The sequence below is a fragment of the Ambystoma mexicanum genome, chromosome 11 (assembly GCF_040938575.1).
Source record: "Ambystoma mexicanum isolate Mex_15411 chromosome 11, UKY_AmexF1_1, whole genome shotgun sequence".
Taxonomy (NCBI): domain Eukaryota; kingdom Metazoa; phylum Chordata; class Amphibia; order Caudata; family Ambystomatidae; genus Ambystoma; species Ambystoma mexicanum.
This window is the reverse complement of record NC_090934.1, coordinates 391,720,394-391,746,403: the sequence shown is the minus strand read 5'-3', so window position 1 is coordinate 391,746,403 and position 26,010 is coordinate 391,720,394. Positions and strand designations below refer to the sequence as shown.

The following is a 26,010-nucleotide window of genomic DNA, read 5'->3' as shown; positions in this document are numbered from 1 at the left end:
ATTGATTGGCGAGAGAAGAGAATAACCTTCCCGGATTGTGCACATACTTGTTACCCGGGAAAACCCTTGAACCAAGGCCTGGCCACAGTTGCTACTCCAGTTGTGCAGTTACCTCAGGAATATCAAGAATTCCAGGATGTTTTCCAAAAAGAACAGGCCAACACCTTACCACCTCACAGATTTTACGATTGTCAAATCGATCTCATACCCGGTGCACAACCTCCATGTAGTAGGATCTACGCTCTTACGGAACCCGAAAACCTTCACCTACGACAATACTTGGACCAATACCTTGCTAATGGCTTCATTCGTCCATCCAAGTCCCCTGCATCTTCAGCTTTGTTCTTCGTGCCTAAAAAGGAAGGTGACCTCAGAACGTGCATAGACTACCGCGCATTAAATCAGATCACGGTTAAGAACCGATACCCATTGCCTCTGATCCCCGAATTACTAGACCAAGTAAAGGACGCTTGCATCTACACTAAATTAGATCTCCGAGGGGCATATCATCTGGCAAGTGTAAAGAAAGGTGACAAATGGAAGACTGCCTTTCGCACTAAGTACGGGTTATTCGAATACCAGGTGATGCCCTTCGGGTTGTGCAATGCACCAGCAGCCTTCCAGTATTTTATGAACGATGTCCTTCGTGAACTCATTGACGTCTGTGTTGTCGTATACATAGACTATATTCTAGTGTACTCCTCAGAATCAGACCATGTGAAGCACGTTCGTGCAGTCCTTGAGATGTCGCCTAGCAGTTTGGGCTGAACTGCCCCTTTTGGGGTGGGGCCAAGCATGATTTGCATATGGTCTTTCCCCTTCTGTAATGGCTTGGCAGGCGAAGAACAGTGGTCTGGAGGGTTGCCCAGAGCATTGCCAGTGGTTAAGATTAATTCTAAACCTTCCAGCCATCACCTCTTTGTTTTTGCTTTGTCACCCCGAGTGGGACGGGTATGCCCGGACGTGGGTCCCGTGCCTGCTGGGCCTAGAGACCCAAGCTACTCCTCACTGATGAGCCCCCAACAAGGGCGAAACATGTTTGGGGATGCTTGTGGTCTCGTGCAGAAGGGATGTCGCCTAGCAGTTTGGGCTGCACTGCCCCTTTTGGGGTGGGGCCGAGCATGATTTGCATATGGTCTTTCCCCTTCTGTAATGGCTTGGCAGGCGAAGAACGGTGGTCTGGAGGGTTGCCCAGAGCATTGCCAGTGGTTAAGATTAATTCTAAACCTTCCAGCCATCACCTCTTTGTTTTTGCCTTGAGAAACTATGCCAGCACAAGTTATATGCAAAATTGGAAAAATGTGTTTTTCATGCTACAGAAGTTTAATTCCTTGGATTTATCCTGACTCCAAAAGGAGTCCGAATGGACTCTCGAAAGGTGGACGCAATTCTCAAGTGGCCATCAGCCAGTTCAGTTAAAGGGGTACAAAGCATGCTCGGATTTGCAAATTTCTACCGCAGATTCATTCCGGATTTCTCACATGTTGTACACCCAATCACTGCACTTTTGCGAAAAAACAAACGCTTCTTGTGGACCGAAGAAGCTGAAAAGGCCTTCCAAGAGCTGAAAGCGAAATTCACGTCTGCACCTGTCTTAAAGCATCCACCCGAATTAAACTATGCGGTTACCGATAAAGAGTTATTAGCCATCAAATCTGCCTTCAAGGCTTGGCGGAATTATCTTCTCGGTGCTAGGCATACCATTACTGTAATCACCGATCACCGAAACCTGCAGTATTTAAAAACAGCCAAGGCCCAATCGTCGCGCCAACTTCGATGGGCATTGTTCATTTCCGAGTTCGATTTCGTGATCACTTTTCAACCAGGCTGTAAAAATGACAAGGCAGATGCCTTATCCCGAATAGGGATCGGGGAAGCATATGCGAACCCAGAGCCTGTGCCTATAATTTCAGAACAAAGAATTCTTGGTATAACTACTTGACAGACACTAGAAGATATTCAGGTAAAGATCCAACAACTCTTCGATCCAACAGCCCTGCAGGACTGGGTAAAGAAAGGCCCGGACTACTAAGTCATCAATGACTTACCTTATTATCAAGGGCGACTAGTTCTACCACACAAGGAACTACAAGAACTAGTCATCTCCAATTATCATGACACCCTCATGGAAGGGCACCCAGGTATCGCAAAAACTGAAGCTAAAATTAAGAGACCATTCTGGTGGCCTACCTGGCGAAAAGACGTAAAGTCATTTGTTATGTCTTGTGGCATTTGCGCCCAAAACAAAAGTCAGAAGAAAAAAAACAGCTGGCCTTTTACAACCTTTGGATTTTCCACCTACACCATGGCACACCTTATCTTTAGACTTTATTACAGATCTACCTCCATGTAATGGATTTAACACCATTCTAGTTATTGTGGATCTTTTTTCCAAGATGATCCACTTTATTCCTTTAAAGGGATTACCTTATGCTTCAATTCTGGCCAAGGAGTTCCTCGAAAAAATTGTTTGAATACACGGATTTCCTTCCGTATTGGTCTCTGACCGAAGTAGTCAATTCATTTCACATTTTTGGAAGAAATGTTGTCAATGGGCGCAAATCGACGTGAGGTTATCAACCAGTCACCATCCCCAGACCTATGGTCAGACAGAGAGGACCAACCAGACCCTTGAACAGTACCTACGTTGCATGCTAAAACAGACATAAAGTAACTGGAAAGATAGTTTATGGATTTCCGAGTTTGCATACAATAACTCTGTACATTCAGGAACCAGACAAAGCCCCTTTTATACCATATATGGACATCACCCTCGAACCTCAGAACTAGATTCCCCTCAGCATTTAGAAATGCCCGCAGTTGGTCATTTGCACTCAACTATTACACAAGCCTTTAAAGAGGCAACAGAACATTTGAAACAAGCAAAAGAGAAATATAAGAAAAATGCTGAGCAACATAGAAGTGAAACTCCACAATACCAGATTGGGGATCACGTTTGGCTGGCTACAAAACACATACCTCTGAAGGGAACTTGGACTTTTAACCCTAGATATTTGGGACCTTACACCATTAAGGCCATTATCAACCCGGTGGCCGTCAAATTGGAATTACCCTCTAATATGCGAATTCATCCTGTCTTTCATGTTTCACTTTTAAAACCAGTTCAACCAGGAACAAGATTAACCAAACCACCCGACCCCATCTTGATAGATGGAGAACCTGAATTCACCTCGGACTCCAAGATGGTTAAATCAAAACTTTTTTATTTAATCTATTGGAAGGGCTACGGACCACAAGAAAGGTCATGGGAGCCTAGTGACCATGTTCATGCACCTCGGTTAGTGAAGAAATTCCATCAGGACTTCCCAGACAAACCAGGGCCAAGGGGAAGAACAACTTTAGGAGGGGCCTTGGGGGCGGGAGGGTGTAGTGCTGTCATGATGCCTACCCCCAGGCATCAGGACCAAGCCCATCGGCTCCGGAAGCAGGCATCCAGATACTTACTAAAACCCCAACAGCCCCGGCTGCAGGCTGTTTGGGTTCAGTTCTGGCACCTTAGGCGCCAGGCTCATCATGGAAATCAGTCCTGGCGCCATAGGCGCCATGCTCATAGACTTTACTTACCTGATGCAGACCATGCTGCTAGTGAGTCCAAGCCAACGTGAGGCCTGGATGGGACTATTTTTCTACAGGGACTATTTTTTACTCGGGCGTGGTTCTATGGAACTTCTTTCCTGGAACTACTTTGGAGGCTATTTAAACCACGCCCGAACAACAGCATACGCTTCGCGTTATTCTGCATCCAGAAGCGTAACGCTCACCGTGCCTGCAGTCTGCATCCAATCTTCTGCCACGCCCGCCTCGAATCTGGAGCTCCTAAAACCCAAGAGGAAAGAAAAGGACAAGATTAGAAAACAAACTATTTCGAATTCCTCACCTGATTTCGGATCCATCTTGCGTCCCGACCTGGAAAGAACATTATTTCTGTACGCGTCGCATCTCCAGCTGCAGCGCCGCTCCATACTCACCAGTCCTCGCAGCATCTTTCGATTCGCCGCTGCCTCCATCATTTCTTCGCCGAACTCCGGCACCTGAGGGACAAAAGAAAACAACAAGGTGAGCCGAGAAAACCAACAAATAAAACACTTATCATAGATTTACCTGATTACCACCGGAGGCATTATTCTATAACTCTCCACATCTTCATGTGCCGCACCTGCAAAAAGAGAGAAAACAACGCGTTAAACACCGGCAACATTTACCTGACGCCGTCGGGTAATACAGACTCTTACCTGAGCGCCACCAACTGCCACGAGGGGTATCTTATCACGAACTTAGTTGCAAGACAAGGAAGAAAGGGGGTACAAGAGTGAATCATCGGACATATTGAACTCTATGAATTTGATACTTACCGAACCTTGCCAGGAACCTCAGAGTCAATACTCTCCGGAACTCTCCCACGCCTTCAAACCAGTGAAGTAACTGGCATCAACGCGTCCCTGCAATCCACGCAGGATGGAGAGCTCATCATTTAAAAACATAAGGTGAGGTTCCTAAAAGGGGTTATCGGAGGTGACAAGAAGGGAGAACGAGAACAGTGGGAGGGGGCTATCACTCATACCCACGGGTGGCTAAATCCCTTTCTCCACTTGGAGGAGAATACTTCTACGGATCAAGCAGACGAGATTAGGCGGGCCAGTCCAGACAGTCATCTCGGCACTACGCATCACGTTGGTGGAGACCGCAGCTGACTGGGTCAGATCGATGCCTCTCTGGGAACCAGGTGAGCGTAACAACCGGGGGGACTGCACAGCCCTCGGCTTGTGGGTCTGCAACCACCGGGGAGACACTCTGGCCCGGTGCGGTGCCCTGAGGAGTCATACCAGTTTCCCTCGCAGGCACTCTGGATGTAGGTGGCTGGCACTCCCGGCTGGCTTCGGCTACAGACCAGTTTGTGTGCTGTGCCACCCGTCCCTAGGACGCTGTCTTCGGCAGCGGTGCAGTGTCACGTCGCTGCTCCCCACAGCCAACACCGCAACGCCTCAATGAGTAAGCCAAATCTTCTGTTGGAGGATTCACCACCGGGCTTGGAATGACCACCTCACTTGTGTCGTTCCTAGTGATCCCAGGCGCAAAGTATGTGCTCCCCAGCCACGGTTGCTTCTTTCGGGGCGCCCCTCCGTCCCTTCACTCTTCCGCTCTAACTCAGGAGTTGGCTTCGGAACGCCCCGCTGCACTCCGCCTTCGATGGGGCCGCTCCTCCCCCACACCACGCTGTCAGTGCAGCCTTTGGCAGTCGTTGTATCATGCTAGTTTGTGGTGATTCCAGCACCGATTTGGCCCTGGATTGCTTCTGCAGGAGCCCAAAGCTGTCGGGTTTTGATTTATGCAGCGTGGTTGTAAGTTTCAGTCTGGGGACTGCCGAATGAAGAGCCAGATGTATTTGGGTGCTGGAGAGTTTCACAGGGCCATGGCTATCTTGGTCGGGCTCTCTAGCGTCCCCCACCTATACACTTTTTACAGGAGCTATAAGCAACTTAAAGGAAGGTGTAAACCTAAGACTCTTTCTATGTCTATCTAAAACAGACCAGGGAAAGCAAAACCCAGTGTTACACTTTACAAATGACTCGAAGCTATTCTAGGTAGGTAAAACCTAATGCAGACTTATTCTGGACAGGCTAACAGCATGTCAGGGGAAGCAAGACCCAGTTGGGGAACTTGCACACTAATTTTCTGAAATAAATAGTTAAGTGATGCCTACGGCATTACTTTTGGCAACGAGGCACAACCAAATCACAGGTGAGTAAAATAACCTTATCTACTTTTCAGAATGGCAGAACATTTCTAGGGGAAGTAAATCAACCGTATATGTACTTTTCAGAATGGCAGAACATTTCTAAGGTACAATAACATTTTATAACTGTTCAGTTACCAGCCAACTCTTTTACAAGTAAGTAACTTTTAAACACTTATTATCTTTCTAGGCAAAAGGCCCAATCCTTTCAAAAGTCTTTCCCTATTCATGGTGCATGAGTGTTCTCGGTTGCAGAAGGGGGGCCACTCGGGTCTAGTGTCCAACAGCCAGTGTCAGGATAGGTTCTTAAGTAATCTGTTCAAACAGGTGAGCATTTTAATTTAGAGTTAGTTGAGGGTCCAGGGGCTTCAGAGAAGAGATCCTAGGAGGATTCCGCAAGGGCATGGGTGAACTGGATGAGTGGCCTCCCAAGCACAGAAAACACCCCAAAGCTATAAAGAAATACAAAGGCTTAAGGTAGGTAAAATACCCAAGCCAGCACAGTACCTCCGCACAGAAGATTTTGCAGCAGGAGGACTTCAGGATCTACAGCCAAAAACATGGTCGTTGAATTCCTTCAGTAAGAAGACAGAAGACCGGACACTGGAAGGACGTTTGCAGCAAGGATCACAGGGAAGGCTCTAGGCAAGGTTTTCCTCGTGGCTGGATGTGGTTCTGTGGATTTTGCACCTTTTTCAGGAGCAGAATAGAAGACAGAATATCGCCGGTCTGATTCTCATCGTTTGCAAGGTCCAGCACTCTGGTGAGGGTACTTTTCGGACTGGAATCGTGCCACTGGAGATCCAGCAGGATGTCCAAGAAGTTTCAGCGAGATTCGGAATTCAGAAGACTGTGCACCGCACAATGGCTCAAGGTCCCAAGGTATTAGGGTATTGCAGCCCTGCAAGGTCGCAGCACGGTGTGTGATGGCTCAAAATGCAGGTCGTCTCGAGTCTAGTGGGTCTCACCAGGCTCTGGGTCATCGTTTTCGGAGTCCCTATGTAGATAGGAAGGAAGGGCTTCACCAGGCTCCGGTTACAGAGCAGGCTTTCTGGTCGCTGGAAATCGTTTCAGCCGCAAATTCTTCATCTTACTCTTCGGTTTTGGTTCCAGTGGTTGACTACCTACAGACTACTACAGCTTCCATGATCAGACTTTTATGCAGGAACCCAACCAAACAGCCTTGCAGCATTCAAACTTGTGTGGGTTGGCAATCCTTTCAGCAAAGTCAGCCTCCTAGTTTGAACTGGAATCTCGCACTCGGGCTGGAAGACAAAGGACTGCAGAGTTTTAGACACCTCCCTCACTTTCTGCCTTCAGAGACACTCTGAAGCCTGGGCAGGGAGTCCACAGTACTCCCGCCGAAGATAACAATCACACAAAGGAATTCCCTACCCTGGAGGTCAGGGGAAGAAACAAGAAAGGACAAAGAACACTAAAATGGCGAAAAAACAAGACTGGGGCCATTTTGGTAAAATTAGCACCCATGGGTGCAAACAGCCCACGGTGAAGGTGCACCGAATTAATCAAAAGTTTCACTGCCACCAGCCATTAAAGGTAAGACTGAATTTGATCTTCACAAATAAAATTCTGGGTGCCTGGAATAAAGTTCTGAGAGACTTATGTCGCTTCTGCTCTATGCCCGAAGAGGTGGAGATGTTAAGCCACATATTGCTGCATTGTAGATCATTCGAGGTGAGGCGAATGTCATACCTTTGGACATCTTATCCAGCCCTATGTCCAGGTTCACACTGGAAGCGTATGGCAGTTTATCATAAACTTTTGTGGTCATAACAAATGGATGGTTGTCGCGATTCATTTCCTAAAAGAAATTTTAGACCCAGGTGAAAGGGTAATATGATCAATGTGATATACATTTTAACTATGTTTTCCCTTTTCATGGTTTGGTATTTTACATATTTCTTTCTTGTTTTCTACTTCTGTACTCTATATGTGGTATTTTTTTATTTTTAAACTTTTATACGAATCATTAGTTTGAAACTTGTATTTTAAATGAACTATTGGTATGTTCTCTTTCTTGTGTTTGTTAAAGGTTACTTGTTAACCAAATAACAATAAAAACATTTAAAATGTTATATTTCAAATGAGAAGGGGATACTCATTTGGTGGGGTAGGTGGGGGGTGCTGGTCTCACTTAATAAAAGGGATCCAAAGATCCTTTCTACCCTGGGGAACTGTAGTTCTCACACGGTTAGTCAGAGAAGGTTAAAAGGGGAGCCGCTAGGGCGACCAGCAACCATAAGACTTATTGCCAAAAAGTTGTCTACAACAAACATTGACTGTCCTGGCTCGCTGAGAGACTCTTCTTACCTCTGACTCTGTCCCTTTACCTTTCCCCCAGGAAAGGGTTACATTTATTTGACATTGGACAGTTCAAAAAGTACTTACCTGTTTATGAATTCATTGTTAACCTTTGTTTTATTCCCATATCTAATATTTGCACCAAACTCTGTATTGCTCTAAATGTACCAGTGATAAATCAATGTCCACAGTGAACTAGCTATTCAAGTCACCTAAGGATGTAGGAAGTTTGTGTGCCATCCCAAATGGGTATCATCTGATTTAGAGAAACTAAGAGTGTGTTTGGAAGTTTATTATAATTGCTACATGTTTGCTCCCTTATGAAGAAGGCTCATATAACTGACTGTTAAATACATTAATAATTGTTTAATCAAGAACCCTTGAGTGTAAGTGTTTATTTGAATAACTGTCACTGTGAAACTCTGTGTTACAACCCTACTGCTCACATTGACCCCCTCTTGAGGTAATCCTGGCTACCTAGCCACACTACCAACCTGTGTAGTACAGACTTATACCAAAGTCCCGCCTCCCTGCCCGCCCACCCCCCCCTCTGATTGGCTGCCTGGCTGCCTTCCTCCTGGGCTACTCGACGCCCGCTCCCCTGCTCACTTCTTGTTCCAGCCGAGCGTGGGTCGAGCGGTCGCCGGCAGCCCAGAGGGAACTGCAGGCCCTGGAAGCCCTGCCCGTGTCCATCCGTGAGGAAAGTGTGTTGTTGTTCAAAATTTAAAGTATCATTTGTCTTCTACGCTCCGAGCGCGTTGTTGTTGCTGGATCCCCCTCCCCTCCCACTTCCTGGTTCTCCTCTTCCCTTCCGCCGCCCTGCCCGCACACCCCCCCCCTCCCCTTCCTCTCCTCCCTCTTCCTATAACCTCCCCCTTCCTGGGCAGCCCTCTGCCCGGCAGCCCCAAGGCCAAGGGCGACTCTTACAGTTGCGGCTCCCTGTGTGTCTGCAGGTGTCCGCAGGGGACGCCAGGCGCCAGCTCCTCCGCTCTCCGGCCCACCCCTCCTCACCTTGCCCACCTCATCCGCATGATGCCTCGCCCCCCTATTCCAATTTATTGGTAACTAGGGTGTTTTTCTCCCCTCGCAGGATTCTCAAACTTAGGTGGCCCTGACCTACTACGCATTACTGTTTGCTCTGTATTGTGGCAAACTAGTGCCCTCCACTCACTTCCTGTCTGCATACTCGTGTCGTCCGCCTCCCCTCCTACTCCATGGTGCTCTCTATCTCGCCTATCTACTCTAACTGCTTCTCTATTGACTATCCTGCTCTCCTCACTAAATCCGGTAGGAAAAAGTTTAAAAAGGACATCCTGGTCTCCAACCCAGGCCTCCCTATCGCTGACACCTACACGAGCGCCTGCTCCAAGGAAACTCTCACTGACATTCTCTTTTTCGTGCCTTCACCTGACCTATGGACCCTTCACATGGTCGCTGTGCTCTCTCCTTTCTCCTCCTCTCCCATTAATGGTGGCACCCGTTGGGATGTCCTCTTGGCCCCTTTCCACTCCTCTAAGGCCATCATTAATGTCTATGCTAACGGGACCGTCTTGGTCCAAGGCCCTCAGGCCAACCTTCACCTCTTTGATAGACGCTTCCCACGCCTCATCAACTTCCTATCCGCTCCCGCTGTCCCCCCTCCTCTGTCCTTGCCTCTCCCCTCCCTCCCTGCCCCTTCTCTTGCTCCCTCTTCAACTCCTTCTCTAACACCTCCGCAGGGCGTACCTCTGATCTGTACCCCTCCCCGGAAGTTTTTCAAGGGTGGCAACCTTCTCCACATTGCCACTCTAAATTCTCGCTCTGCCATCAAGCACTCCTCTGATATCTGTCGCCTTCTTGAGGAACTGGACCTCGACGTCCTCGGTCTCACTGAGACATGGTTCACTGCCAGCTCTGCCACCAGCTTCGACACACTCCTACCTGACGGCTACAAGATCCTCTCCGTGCCCAGGCCCAACCGTTCAGGGGGTGGTGTTGCCCTTATCTTCCCTGAGTGGATTCTTGCCACTGTCACTCCTACGCAGACCTACTCCTCTTTTGAATGTCTTGTCTGCCGACTCTCTCTCTCCTAGCCATTCCCTTACCGTGACTACTATCTATCGGCCACCTGGTCAAATTTCCTCCTTCCTCTCTGAGTGGGCTGACCTCTCCTCCTCACTCCTGTCCTCAACCACCCAACTCCTCTTTCTCGGTGACTTCAACATCCACCTCGATGCCTCCTGTCCCCCCACTGGTCTCTTTCGCGAACTCTGCAACTCTCTCTCACTCTCTATTCTCCCGTCTGGGCCTACTCACTCTGCAGGGCACACTCTTGATGCTCTGATCTCTTCTGACCTTCCCCTCTCCCTCCCTCTCTCCACTCCTCTCTCCTGGAGCGATCACTTTCTCCTATCCTCCCACCTCTCCCTCCCTACCCCACAGGCAAAGCCACCCTCTTCACTGCCACCCACCTTCTCGGTCATCCGACCCATGAAGCGCGTGTCAGTTGAGGCTTTCGCTGCTACCTTCTCGCCCCCTCCTCCCCCCTCGGCTGACTCCCACCCTGACACAGCCCTCTCCATGCTCTATTCCGCTATATCTGATACTCTTGATATCCTTGCCCCCGTCATGAGAATCCGCCTGAAGCCCAAAGCCAAATGTAACTCCTGGTATGACTCGGATCTCGTCACCCTAAAACGCAAGTGCAGGGTGGCAGAGAGGAAATGGCGTGCTTCATGTTCATCCTCTGACAAACTGGCCTGCCGCCTGCTCCAAAGGCAATACCGGCTCTCCGTTCTCACCAAGAAGAGAGCCCTTATCCAAGCCCGCATCTCTGAGGCATCTAACAACTCGGCCGAACTCTTTAAAATCTGCAAGGAGCTGGCCTACCCTGCTGCAGTCTCTACCTCTCCTGTCCCCTCCCAGGCCCTCTGCACTGCACTGGCCTCGCACTTCATCTCAAAAACTCAGGACATCCTGTCCTCGCTCTCCTCCTCTCTCCTCCCTCCCCCTCTTCCCGGCTCTTCCTCTTGCTCTCTTGCAGCCGCCCCTCCGCCCTCCTTCTCTGCTTTTCCACCTTTTTCTGCTGATGAGGTTTCCAGACAAGTCCGATCTATGAAAGCCTCGTCTAAACAGGTTCACCCCTGTTCCTCCAAAACCATCAAGGACCACATCGACTCCCTGGCTCCTGCCCTGGCTGACTTTTGCAACCACTCATTCGCCTCTGGAGTCTTCCCATCCCCCCTCAAGCACTCCCTTGTGCACCCCCTCCTCAAGAAACCCTCTTCCGACCCCTCCTGCCCGGCCAACTATCGCCCAATCTCCATTACTCCCTTCCTGGGCAAGCTCCTGGAGAAACTGGCCATCTCCCAGCTTAACCTCCATGCTGAATCTGTTGGTAATCTTCATGACCATCAATCCGGCTTCAGAGCGGCCAGAAGCACGGAAACTGCTCTCCTGAACATCCGTGAGGACCTGCTCCTGAACCTCGATTCCAACACTCCCTGTGTTCTCATTCTGCTCGATCTCTCCTCTGCCTTTGACACTGTCAACCATGCCATCCTGCTCAACCGTCTCCGTGATAACCTGGGTATCACTGGTCAGGCTCTGGCATGGCTGACCTCTTTCCTTTCCGGTCGACCCTCCCAGGTCCAAATGGGCTCCTTCCTCTCTGACATCTTTTTCTCCACCTGTGGTGTCCCCCAGGGATCCAACCTCTCTCCCTGGCTTTTCAACCAGTATCTGGCACTCCTTGCCCACCGCATCGCCGCTCTCTGCCCCTACTTCCAGTGCTATGCGGACGATACCCAGCTCATTTTCAGGCTACCCTCGGCCTCCTCCTCTCCTTCCCTCATCTCCGACTGTCTGTCTGCTATCCAGGAATGGTGTGCCGCCAATGACCTCTGCCTTAACGCCAGTAAGACTGAGATTCTACTCATCGGCACACCCACTCCCTCCTTCCCTGCAGCTCTCTGGCCGGCCTCCCTTGGCCCCCTTCCTGCCCCTACCTGCAAGGCTAAAAACCTCGGGGTCATCTTCGACTCCACACTCTCCTTCTCTCCTCATATATCTGACGTCTCTAAGAAGTCTCACTACCAGCTGCACCTCCTCAGAGGTATTCTTCCCTTCCTCTCCTTCCCCCAGAAGCTCACTGTCTCCCGAGCCCTGGTTCTCTCAAGGCTGGACTACTGTAACAGCCTCTATCTTAATCTGCCTGCCTCCACTCTCCGCCCTCTGCAACTTATCCAGAACAGAACTGCGAGACTTGTCCTTGGCCTCAAGCCCAGGGACCGTATCTCTCCAGGACTGAAATCTCTTCATTGGCTCCCAGTGGCTGCGAGGATTAAGTTCAAAACCCTCTGCATTGTCCACAAGGCCTTCTGGGGCCTGGGGCCTAAATACCTTCAACTCTCTCTTCCTAAATATCTTCCTTCACGAGCCCTTCGCTCATCCGTCTCCAACTCCCTCATGGTCAGCCGCTTCACGAAGCAACGAGCTGGGGGTAGATCTCTCTCCGCAGCAGGGGCCTCCCTCTGGAACAGCCTTCCTGCCTCCCTGAAACTTGAGGAGAACCATCTCCGGTTCCGGAAGCACCTCAAAACCTTCCTCTTCGCTTCTGCCTTCTCTCTCCCTCTCCCCTGCTAAACCTGCTTAACTCCCCACTGAATTCTGCACTAAACCTGCATCTGGGCCACTCTCAGCGACCTCGGTCCAGGGCCCAGCCACTCTCCACCTGCACTGCCTCCCTGGCTCCCCCTGCACTGTGGGACTGTCACTGTATCCCTACAGCCCCCTTCCCAGCACTTGCTCTGCACTTACCTCGCACTTGCCACCAGCTGGCCCTTTTTATTTATTATTATTTTGTTTTTTACGCTACTTACCTTGTACTGCACTTTCCCCCCCACCTCCTCCCCCTGCACTTTCTCCTTTTCCCCTTACCTCTGCACTTGCGCGATCTGAATGACACCTGGCCTAGTAGGATCGTTTGTCTGTCTTCCCCTTGTTTCCCTCCCTCCCTGCCTCGTCGCGCCTTGAAACACTTGTGTATAGGCGCGTTACAAATACCATGTCATATCATATCATATCATAAGGTTTTGTTCCTATTGCCAGGAGGTCAAGGTTGCTTTAGTGCACCCACAGGGTACTGCACCCAATCTTCCCTAACAGGGATACAACCCAAAGTATGACCTTATTAAGAATAGCAATCAGCAGTTCAAGGTGAGTCAAACCTATTAAACATCAGAGTACAATCAGCTATTCTTGGGGAGTTAAACCATGTTAGATATACTTTAAGAATACAACCAGTAATTCAAGGGTTGTAGACTCGGTCAGTCATGCAGTGACACTCAGTTAAGAAATCACTTTATAAACCAACCCTGTTACAATTTTATATTATTTAGAACTCAGTTCAGAGTTGGTAAAACAACTCCTGTACTTTCTGGAGAGGCCTTAAGCTACTCAATGACATGTATTAACACACTAACTAGTTATGAATGTACTCAGCAATTCAAAGAAAGTAAAACCCAATTACACTTTAAGAAAGACACCAGGTATTTCAAGGTCAGTAATGGACAGTATGACTATATTGGAAATGTTCTAAGCCGATTCAGGGGAGGCACAACCCAGTGTTACAAGTTTAAAATGGCAGCAGCTGTTCAAGGTAGGTAAGGAACCATATACTTTAAGAGGGGCTTCAAGCAACTCAAAGGAAAGTATTAACTCAAGGACTGTTTTAGGTCTGCATAAAGCAGATCAGGGAAAGTCGCACCCTATGGTACAATTAAAGAAGAACACAATGTTATTCAAGGTAAGTAACCCCTATTGGTAAGCTTTTACTCATTCAGTTAAGCAGTGATAAAGCAGTACCAACGCGTATTAATTTTCAGAGAGGGGAAAAACAGAGGACATACAGCAACTCAAAGGTAAGTATAACTTAAGGACACTTTGTAACTTCTTTCACAGAGATAGTTACCACACTAATTCTTTCAGCAATTAAGTACATTTACATTTGTTATACCTTCCAAAACAGAAGCCTTTTCTTATTCAGTCCTTTCCTAGTCTATTGCATGAGTTCTCTGAGGCAGAAGAGGGACCCTAGTGGTCTAGGTGCCAGCTGTAGGCAGGTTGAGATGTGTTTCAGTTGCAGGAAAGTGAAAGTTCATAGGAAATCTTAAGTAAGTATTCACTTTCAGAGTTAGTTGGCAAGTGGAATGGGCAAACTCCCAACCGCATGAATCACCCACTCCGCCTCACAGGATGGACACCAGACATAAGTTAAGTTATACCCAAGCGCACACAGTACCTTAGGAGAAACAAAGAGCTTCTGAGTGAATGTCTTCAGGCTGCAGCAGCACAGGACCTGGTCCCTGGATTCTTGGTCTGGAGATGAATGAAGTGGACACTAGATGTACAATCAGGACAGCCAGCTCCCCAGTGGGAACTGGTTCTATTCAGGCACTCTGGCAGACAAAGGGCAGGGGAGTGAAAAACTCCTCCCACGTGTCCGGCCTTCGCAGACACACTGTAGCCTAGAAGGGGACACCAAGGTGTTTATGCCAAAGGCAAAACACACACATAGACCTCCCCTCCCAGAATGGTAGAAGGAGGTCAAGGAAAACCACAAGAGAAATGGTGAGAAAAGAAAGGGGCCACCGTGCTAGAACATGGGTGGCCTTATTGTGCACAACAGAGACTGTGAATACAGTCTGTGGTTAAGGAAACTAGCACAATAGCTGATAGAACACGTCCACTGCCACCAGCCATAACGATAGGGCTGTCACTTTGACTAGAAGGTCACAGGAGCAGAGAGAAGGGGGATACTAGGTATTCCCATAGCACTCCACATAAGGTGGTGTGTGCTAATCTCTCATAAGTATACATTTTGTGAAGGATACAAAGTATCCCTCTACCCATAAGAACAGTAGTTAAGGATGGTGAAATAATCTCAGAGGAGAACCCAAAGGGTTCCCAGCAACACTGCACATAGGGTGCTGTGCGCTGCACAAGATAAACATAGATGCCTTTAAAGAGATATGGAGGAAAGCAGACTGCTTAGAAAAAGTAAAACATTCCCAAAAGTCAGAGCAAATAATAATGCATGAGGCAGGGAAAAGGCTCCCCTCATTCAGGATAGAATAAAAAAGTAGACATCCAGCAAAAAGTGCTGGGGGGGTCTTGCTAAGAGGGGATTCATCATAGAACTTGTACATCTCACAAACACCCTGGCAGGAGAGAAAATCGGGCATTGGAAGAAAAAGGAAAAGTCCCCTCCATGAGAATAGTTGCTGAAGGCAGCCTTACAGATAAAGTGGTGTATCTGGCACTTTTACTCACTAGAAATAGGCAAATACCCACAGAAAATAAATACAGGGAGATGAAATACTGTTAGGGGAGTTTTCCTAAAGTCCTACTTGAGGTAACCCTTTAGTAAGCTATCCCAGTGGTTTGTAGATCCCCAACTCCTAGTATCAGTCTGTACTACTCAGAGACCTTGGTAGAGTGGTATTTGCTTAATGTGCACAATTGTTACAGGAGTTTGACAGGTCTACCGTATTATCAGTAATAACATGCACCCACAAAGTAATACCGTAATTGCATTTAGTCAGCATACATATATATGATAGTGATTTTTGGGAAGGAAAACAGTTGGTTAGTGTTATCCTAATCGAGCTTCAGGTTCTAGAGGCAGTTTCCATGCACACCAAGAAAATCCAAAACGCAACCCTAGCTAAAAGATAGTTTGGAGAGGCTTAAAGTCTTGAAAAGAAACAGGAGTCAAACAAGAAGGCTTAACCAACATTGGAGGCCCTGTTAATGGACTCACTGAAGGGACACAAGCAGCGGCTTGAATTGGGGGTTAAGGGGGTTGCCCTGAACACCTCTATGTGCACTCCAATGCTCTGGAGCGACTTTCTGGAATAAAGGTAAGCAATACCTTCCCCCCACCCCCCAGAGTACCTTTAGCTTTGAAGGAAACGGTTGTGGTGGCTGCTCTGCGATGTTGCAGCTCTGCACCCAATCTCTGGATTCCTTGGTCTGATGACGAAAGTTAGGACAATGGACGGGATCTCACAGCAGCAGTCTTGAGGGAGGATGTCTGGCACGGCTTTCATCAACTTCTTTGGTCACTCTGTGATTTTGGCACCTTTTCTGCAGCACCAACGAAGCGATGCGATTCACACTGTCACTCTTCTTCGGTTCCTGCAGTCCCATACTCTGTTGAGGGGTTCTGGACAGGTTGGATTGGCTCTCTGAAGTGTCCTTGAGGGCTCAGCAAAGACTTCAACGGATTTGGCCTTTTCACGATGATGCACTCGAAATGGGAAGCAGGTCACCTGGTATTGAGGTTCCGCAGCTCTGGAAATTCACAGGACCTCGGGAGATGGCTCAAATCAAAGTTTGTCTTGGGACTGGTTCTTCCCACCAGTCAAAGTGAAGTAGTTGTCCTCTTTGGAGATCCTCTGTCACACAGAAAATGGGGTCAAGACAGCAGTGGTCGCTTCAGTGTTGCAAAGGGGTCTATAGGCGTCTCTGGTTGTCTTCTTCATTGGTTACTTCAGCTTCCAGTTATAGACTTGCTTTTCACTACAGGAGCCTCAACTTTTATATAGTTCCAGCACTCGCTCCTCTGTAATCTTGCTCAGCAGTTTACAGAAAGGGGCATTTAGCCATCAGGACAGCCAGACCCCCAGTTGGTGCTGGTCCCATTCAGGCACTCGGGCAGACCAAGGACAGAGGGGTAAAAAACTCCTCCCCCACTTACTGCCTGCCCAGACACTCTGGAGCCTAGGCAGAGACACCCAGTGATGCCGCCAAAGGCAAAACACACACACAGGCCTCCCCCTCTCAGAAGGGTAGAAGAAGGGCTGACAAAGGACAACCACACTAGTAATGGTGAAAAAAGAAGGGATGCCCCAAGTTTTTACTTCGGTGCCCCTATTGTGCACTACCGAGGCTATGGACATAGCCTGCGGTAGAAAAATTACACAATAGTTGGTAAAACACGTCCACTGCCACCAGTTATAACTAGGAGATTGTCTGTGGCTAAAAATTAACTGGTGCAGAGAAAAGGGGGATACTAGGTATCTCTTTGGCACTTCATATAAGGTGGTTTGTGCCAATCTCTCACACGTAGAGAGAAGTATCTCTCTATCCTTAAGAACGGTAGTGACTCTAGGATATAGAAAATAAATCTCAAAGGAGGACCTTAAGGGTACCAAGCAACACTGCACATAAGCAGCTGTGTGCTGTGATAGTAAAATACAGGTGCTTTTAAGAGTAATGGAGGAAAATAGACCCCGTAGGATAGGAACACTACAAAGAATAGCGTTCCAAAAGATAGAGCCCATAAGAATGAATGAGTGGAAAAAGGATCCACTCGTTCAGGATTTCATAAAAAGGTCCAGAAGTCCAGCAAAAAAATGATAAATCTCCCTAACAAATACTCCCAACAAAAAATAGGAAACGGACAGGAGCTTGTATCCCTGCTTTCACCCAAATAGCTCAATCGATAAGTTTGGACCAGTAATGCATGCCACAGAAAGAAACTACTATTAGTACTGACTGATCGGAAGAAGTAAACCTATGTCTTTTGATTTGCATGAATAACTAGATGAAAAGAAATGATAATTACAAAAACCTTTTTTTCCAGTTAAAACATGTTTTTACTCTTTTATAAAATACTCCATTGAGAATTGGATTTAGATTTTTACTCCCTAAAAATCATTTTATTATCAACTTTAAAAAATGGGGAGTAAAATACTCCTACTTCCAAATCTTATCTGGAGCACTGGCTGAAGGTGAAGGTCTCAAAAGGAAGAACCGTACCCCTATGGAGTGTGAACATTGGTGAGCTGTGAAACTAAAGGACACGCAGGGGGAAGAGGTGCCCCCCCCCTTGAGAGTGTGGAGTGTATTAAAGTGACATTGAAAAGCCAGAGAAATCTTGGGTGAGGGAGGGACCCTTTCTGGCAGAACTTTATTGATTCTCTTTTCTGCACTTAAGAACTTTGTGTTTGGAACTTTGGGAAGTAGGTGTAGGTGTTAATTTAAAAGACATCCCCATGTTCACGTTATATTGAGTGTAGTGTGGGAGGACCGGCATAGGGTTTTGGACAGGACTGAGAACTCTTTGGACATTCTGACGCAGACGTTCCCTAGTTTTATTGAGGCTGGGAAACCCCTCCTAGAGTGGGGAGATAGGTAGGATTTCCCCAAACCCCCTCTTTTATTTTTATTAATAAGTCGTTAACCAATATGAAAGCTGTTGCTGTGCCTTTCTCTTGATCCCTTGCAGCATCCAGATTGCAATGTGTGGTGGCATCTGCTACGACTGCTGCATGGGCAGGGGTAGATGATGCATTGATGAGATTGATACCATGGCAAATGCTGTGCTTGTTTTGTGAGTGGTATGCTCGAGAGTTAGCTATGTTTTTGTTTTTTAATTATTTTTAGGGATTTCAAGTTTTTTGGTCAAATTGAATGGCTCATAAAAATTGGCATGCTTTAGGCGCATATTAACACAGTTGCTGAGGTATGTGGGGGGTCTGTGTTAGACTTATGATCTGACCGCATTGCCCCAAGCACCTGATGCCACATTCAATGCCATTGGTCCTTGACATGAGGCAGAGTTGCTTTAATTTCTGTGTATGTAAAGGAAGTAGAGAGAGGTGATACATAGCCATTTACTCTCCATTGTTTGAGTCATAAAGGTGTCTTTGATATTGCATGTGGATCTGGTCCAGTGGGCCACTGCATGTACCGGATTTCTTGGTTTTCATTTTGAATCTGTATTTTGAGTGTTAGTAAACTTCTTCATATGAATGTTTCTCCTGCTTATCCAGGAATCTTCCAAGCCTACGAGCTGCAATCGCAATGGTTATTGCAACATCCTGCAAAAAGAAGCAGAGAAGCCTGGTCACGCTGGAGAAAACAATACAGTTTGTGCCCATGTCAATGGCTGTCTGCCCCAGAAGCGTGCATCTGAAAAAATCAAGGCAAGTGAGTCTTCTAGGCTTAGGCTAAAATAATGGCAGGGCGACCAAGCCAACTACCCAGCTCACAGTGCCTCAATCCTACCCTTCAGAATACCCCTCCTGTGTCTGTACTGAAACACACCTATGCTAAGATACCTCAATCCTGACCTGCAACACTCCTGCTTTCCGAGTCCTGGAACTTTAGTACATGCACGCTAATGATGCATCACTAACTTGCTATGTTGATCCTCTGTTATTCCTGCAGTGTAATCCACACACAGCTCATCCATTGCACCTCAATTGTAACTTGCAGCATCACCTACTATTCCCCTGCCCCCATCCTGCATCCCCCCATCCCTGCCCACAATACCCCTTCCTAATGCAGTACTATGAACCACATGCATCTCTAATGATGCACCTCCAATTGTAATTTGTTTCACTGGGCCCGTAGTTCGCATTTTACACCAGTGGTTGACAAACCTGGATAATAGTCTTAGATCAACAAGCTATTTTGTAAACCATCATCTGTCCTCAACACAAACTATGAGCCACCCCCCTCCTTCAGTTTAACACATACGCGGACACACATTGGACACTCTTACCGAAAGGGGGTTTAAGGAGGCTTAGAACAGTTTTTCTAAAGTCCAACTAAGGTCTTCATAAAACCATACATCTGAGGCAGTACATAAGCTCCATTCTTAGTATAAGTCTGTACCACCTGAGAGTGCGGTAGCTGTTGGGGAGAATTCTCGTTTCTCTGTTAATTCCCTTCAACCTTAGAGACCCCAACTCTTTTTTGCTGGACTTTTAATTTTTATCCTGGAGTGAGTGAGACCTTTTTCTCACTCTCGTATTTTTGATCTGATTTAGACACTTTTCTTTTTGTTTTGGAGTCTGGCAAACTACATATTCGTCTACTTTTTTGTATTGTGACACACAGCACCTTCAGTGCAGTGTCACAGAGAAGTCCTTTGGATTTCTCTTAAGGTTTAACTACCTTCTCTTGGGTAAACTACTGTTCCCAAGAGTAGTAAAGTGAAATTGACTTTACTTAACTGTTGTCCTATGTAGGTCCAGGACACCCCATGTTATGTGGAAGTATTGGGGGGTTACTTAGTAGCCCCGTTTTCCTACTTACTCATGTGCCATTTTTTTGTTACCCTCACTATTTTAAATGGCTGGTGGCAGTGGTTTAATTTTCCTACCATTGTGCGTTTCTACCGCAGGCTGAATCTTCAGCTGCAGTAGTGCACCCATGGGTGCCCATTTTGTCAAAATGGCTCTGGTCTTCTTTTTCCGCCATTTCTTGCTTGTGAGGTCTTTCTTTGGTTTACTCTGCGTGCCAAACCAGGTTTAACCCTTTTGTTTGTTTTGCCTTTGGCAGACTTCAGTGCTGAAAACCGCCTTGGGCTCCAGTGTGTCTGGCAGGGCAGGAAGCAAATTCTCGGTCCTTAGTCTCCTTGGTTACCCGATTGCACCCAGTGCTGATTGGCTGATTGGCTGGCTGGCTGGCTGTACTTGCAGGACAGCCACCCTGCTGTGTGAGTGACAGCTAGGCTGTGCATGAATGGGAGAAACCTTCATAAAAGGCGAGGCTTCTTGAACTGAAGGCAGTCGAACACTGGAAGAAACATCTGATGAAGGAATCTTGAAAAGAAGCTTGCTGTGCCCTCCTGGATCGTTGAACTACCCGGCGAAGCCCTGCTGCAGTGCTGAAACTCCAGTTCTGAATCAACTCGAGAAGCCCCGGAATGGATGACTTCTTCCCTTGCGTTGGTGGAACCAACTAACCCCAAGACAAACTTGGCTGAAGGACCTTCCCCAACTGGCTGTATGTCTTTGCTGCTGCTGGAACTGAGTGCCAGGGATTGAGAAATCTGTAGTCTAGTGCATAGTCTTTAAGCCGGACCGAAGCTCCAGGAAGATCCTGAGAACCCTCCCGAAGCGGGACGACCCAAGCCCGAGTCACCTCACCAGAGTGCTGGACTCCAGAGGCAAGGGAAGCCCATCAAGTGTCCAAGATCCACAGTGGTGCTATTTTCCTGTAGCTGAAACCCCAAAGTGCAGCTGAATTGAAAAGTCTAGCTGCCGCCGACCTTCAAACTGCAGTACAGAAGTCCTCCAGACGTCCTCCCTCTTGTCCCCGCGACTGAGGCCCAGGAACCCAGGATCTGCAAGACTGCAACCAGAACAGAAGCCAGCTGGATCCTCTTCTTCAAACCTAAGGTACTGTCTTGACTAAGGGGTACTTACCTCTTCTGTCTGCAGCTTGCATTATCTCATTTATCTCATTTGAGATGTTTAGCAGAGTTGATTTCAGCTCTGTCTGTCACAAGCCTAATAGCTTTTTGACCAACAGTGATTTCTTTACAAACTCTCTAACTTTGTGCAAGACTTTATGCTATCCAAAGAAGTGCCTCAGCTCCATAGACATTGTTCAAATTGACTTTGGCTCTCCTTGCTCCCTGCAGACTCTTCTGACCCATTGACTTTGATTCTAACTGTCCCCCATAGGTGGTGCATAAGTTTAACGTGTATTGCTGGGAAATATCTAATCTAGACCTCAGGGGGGGAGCTTCTATCCCTAACCTTTTCCCTTTCCACAACCCCAGAGTGTTATCAAGTACAAAAAGTGATATATTAATGCCAATGCTCTCCTAGTAATTGATGTCACCTCACGGTGTAGGGAGTGTGTATGAAGCATCTCTGACGAATATCTACTTACTTACCTTGATTCTGAGAAAGTGTTATGTTATGCAGGGTATTTTTATTGTTGCACATTGCCCTTTTTAAAGAAGGCTTCTTTAATAATTATTCTACTAGAAAACCTTGAGAGTAAGTGTTATTTGGATATTTGGATTTGTGGATTTCAATGCTACAGCTCACATTTACCCCTCTTGAGATAAGTCTGGCTGCTCAGTTACTCTACTAACTTGTGTAGTACAGACCTATACCAATAGGTGGGTTACCTTATACCAGGAGGACAAGACTAGTGTAATCTCCCACAGGGTTACTGTATGCAATCTTGCCTAACATTAGCATGGACCGAGCAGCCAGGCTTATTTTAGGTGCGAGAGAGGGATGTAGCTAGGTACAAAGAATTTGTAGCATACATATGGTCCAAAGAAACACTGAAACATTATGTATTGTAAAAAGATTTCTTTTTTTTGTTTTGTTCTTTTTTAATACAAGTAGGCCAATATATATCTTGGGTAAGTAAGTACTATAACATATCATGTAAACACAATTGCACAAACCAACTCAGTACTTATGGGTCTACACACCAAAGTACAACCTTATTCGGAATAGCAATCAGTAGTTCAAGGTGAGTCAAACCTATAACACATTCAGAATGGCAGTCAGCTATTCTTGGGGAGTAAAACCAGGTTATGTATACTTTTAGAATACCAACAATATTTCAAGGGTAGTATACCCTATCAGTTGTGCAGTGACACTCAGTTATGATATCCCACAATAAACCAAACCTGTTAACAGTATACACCTCGCAACACTACTCATTAGAAATTAGTTCAGAGCTAGTAAATCAGCACGTATACTTTCTGGAGGGGCCTTAAGCTACTCAATGACGAGTATGAACACACAATACCTATTTTAGAATGCACTAAGCAAAACGGGGAGAGCGCCACCCTATTACACTTTAAGAAGAACACAATGTTATTCAAGGTAGGTAATTGGCCCTATGACTATTTTGGAAATGCTTTAAGCAGTTTTCAAGTGAGGCACAACCCGGTGTTACAAGTTGAGAAGAGCGGCAGCTATTCAATGTAAATAACCATATACTTTTTAAGAGGGGCTTCAAGCAACTCATAAGACAAGTATTAACTTCTAGACTTTTAGGTATGTATAAAAGAGATCAGGGGGAGCAGAACCCAATTACACTTTAAGAAGAACACAATGTTATTCGAGGTAGGTAAACCCTATTGGTAAACTTTTACACTTATTATGTCCAGCAATGATACAACCGTACCAACGCGTTACTTTTTAGAAGAGGGGAAACGCCATTCAAAGTTATATACTCTTTAGAGGGTGCATTGCAACTCAAAGGTAAGCATAAACTTCATGACACTTTGTAACTTCTTTCACAGAGCTAGTTACCACACTAACTTCTTTAGCAAGTAAGTACGTTTACACTTGTTATACTATCAAGGTTGAATCCTTTTCTTTTCCAGTCCTTCCCTGGTCTATTGCATGAGTACTCTCAGAGGCAGAAGGACCCTAGTGGTCTAGGTGTCAGCTGTAGGCAGGTCGAGCTACAGTTCAGTTTCAGGAAAGTCAAAGTTCCATAGGAGATCATCTTAAACAAGTAAGTATTCACTTTCAGAGTTAGTGAAAGTGTTCAGGGACTTCCCAGACAGCTCCCTATATGTGATCCAGCATTAGACCTGGGCAAGTGGTATGGGCAAACGCCCAACCACATGCATCACCCACTCAGCCTCCTAGGATGCACACCGGACTTAAGGTAAGTACTACCGAAACCCGCACAGTACCTTGGGAGAAAATAAGAGCTTCGGAGTGGATGCCTTCAGGGTGCAGCAGCACAGGACCTGGTCCCTAGATTTTTGGTCTGGAGATGGAAGAACTGGACACTGGATGGGAACTTGCAGCAGCAGTCTTCGGAGGAGGCTTCCAGCAAAGGTTTCTAGACCGATTCTTACAACTCTGTGGATTTGGCGCCTTTTTACAGCAGCCAGATGAAGAATGAATATTACTGGTCGGATTCTCTTCACTCTCTCGGTCCTGCACTCTGGTGAGGGGACTTCAGGGTTTCGTACCATGTCTCTGGAGAACCAGGAGGAGGCCACCAAACCTTGTTACGGATTCGGACTTTGGAAGACCATGCACCGCACAATGGCTTGCGGTCCCAGGGTATTGGGGTATTACAGCCGGCAAGCTTGCAGCAGGTAGTGGGATTGCTCAAAATGCCGGTCTTCCTGATACTCGTGGATCCCCCCAGCCTCTGGGTAGGAGTCGTCATTTATGGGACCCACAGGTCGATTGGAAGGAGTTACAGCAGGCTCTCAGATCGCTGAAAATTGCTGATGCCGTCTTTTTTCATATTCCTCTTCAGTTTCAGCTCCAGTGCCAGCAGCTTGGAGTATTTATCGCTACACTTATGAGCCACTCGATTGCTGCACTTTTGAGTTACCGCACCCCCCTCGCCCCCCATTCCCCTCTTCGGCCCTTCTCACTTTCCTCTTCCCTGCTCTTTCATGATCTGAATGACACAGGGCCTAGTGAGATTGTTGTTTTGTCCTCCCTATGTTTCCCCCTTCTTGTCCCGTCACGCCTAGAAACACTTGTGTACAGGCGTGTTATAAATGCCATATCATATCGGGAACTACAGCACAACTTCTGCAATCTCTCCTGGCATTGTACAGAAAGGGGCGGTCTGGCTTTCCATTCGGGACAGCCAGCCCCCACTGGGAGTTGGTTCCTTTCAGGCAAGGTGAAAGACAAAAGGCAGCAGAGATTTGGACTCCTCCCTCACTTCCTGCCTTCTCAGACGCTCTGGAGCCTGGGAGGGGAAATGCAAAGGATTCCTGCTGAAGCAACATTTCCACAGAGGTCGTTCCTGCCAGAATGGCAGGAGGAAGACCTCAAACTAAAAGCAAACCAGAAATGAAAAAAGGAGCCCACCATTCTAGGAGAATGGAGGCCCTTCGGTGCATTACCGAGGCAGAATTAACAGCCTGCAAGTAATGAGAATAAAAGGTCACTAAGGTAAAGCCACTGCTACCAGCCACTCAAACTTGCAATTGTAACAAAAGTTCTACAGGTAAGTAAGCATGGGGATCCACTGTATACCCCAGCAGGGGTGTGGGGGTATGCTGGCTCACTATATAAGCTCACTATATAATATGTAAAGGGGGGGATGAACCCCTCTTTACCCCTTGGTATCAGTAGTTCACCCAAGTACATTAAAGATAAATGAACAATGAAGCCCAAAGGGGCAACCCAGCCTAAGCCCAAAAGTTATAGAAAACTATAACGCCAATCGTACACTATGGAGATACATAAAAAGGTTATCCATAAAAAAAGTAAAATATTAGGTGAGAGGGGGAAAAAGATTTCCAGTCACCTAGGGACAAGGGAAAGTAATACCCAAGTCCATAAAAATGGAAATACCCCAAAATGAAGCCCTCAGAATTCCGACTCCCGAAATGCTATTTTATTTTCCGCACCCCCACATATATATCTAGGGGGGTATGGGTTATAAAAGTAGTATCGGGGAATGCAAGGGTTATGTGGTGTAAAGGGGATGGGGAATTTATTTTTTAAAGTCAGCCTTTTCGTCTGTCAGAATTCTGGGGGTTGTAGTAATCACATAGATCCAAGAAAACAGTTCTGGGGTTGACACAGGTCAGGAAGATTTATCCCAAATATGAAAATCTTACCTGCCAAAGAATATTTGGAGAATTTAGGGGCAGATGATATGTTTTACCATTGTAAGCTGTTTATGTTGGTTTAAACTTTTATGATTTTGAAAAATCTTTGAGGAATTTGGGGGGCAGGGGATTATTCTCAGTGAGTGTTTAGAGACCATAACAGTCCAATTGTACGTTCTAAAGCATATTGAGCTAGTACCGTTGGTCAAATCTTTGTCGAAATTATTAAACATCATTTTATAAAGTGTTTCACAAGAGTGTGGGAGCCCCTGTGCTGAGAACAAAGATGGTTTAAATAACCTGTTCTATGGAATTTCCCACCCACAAGGGCAGTCAGTGAATTGCTGATGGTACTCTTGTTCATAGGAGAACATTTCAGTGCTGGAATTCACTTGCGAGTGGTACCAGATTGATATGCAAATTAATTTTTCCCCTTTGTGAAGGGTGCTGTGAACTGAAACATGGTTACAGACCATCCTGAGTGGAACAAACTCCATAGAACAGTCTATGTGAGCAATGTTCGTTCTCGGTAGAGAGGCTACCACACCTTTTTGTACAATTTATAAAGTGGTTG

The 26,010-nt window shown here is 46.8% G+C and overlaps 1 protein-coding gene across 2 annotated transcripts in view; it reads left to right on the top strand.

Moving 5' to 3' along the window:
• Positions 1–26,010, top strand: part of SLC39A13 (solute carrier family 39 member 13) — a 203,246-nt gene that overhangs the window by 74,896 nt on the left and 102,340 nt on the right. For both annotated transcript variants that reach the window (XM_069623110.1, XM_069623111.1), the window contains exon 5: positions 18,898–19,050. In XM_069623110.1, coding sequence (XP_069479211.1) covers positions 18,898–19,050 — 153 coding nt within the window. The remainder of the gene's footprint in view (positions 1–18,897; positions 19,051–26,010) is intronic.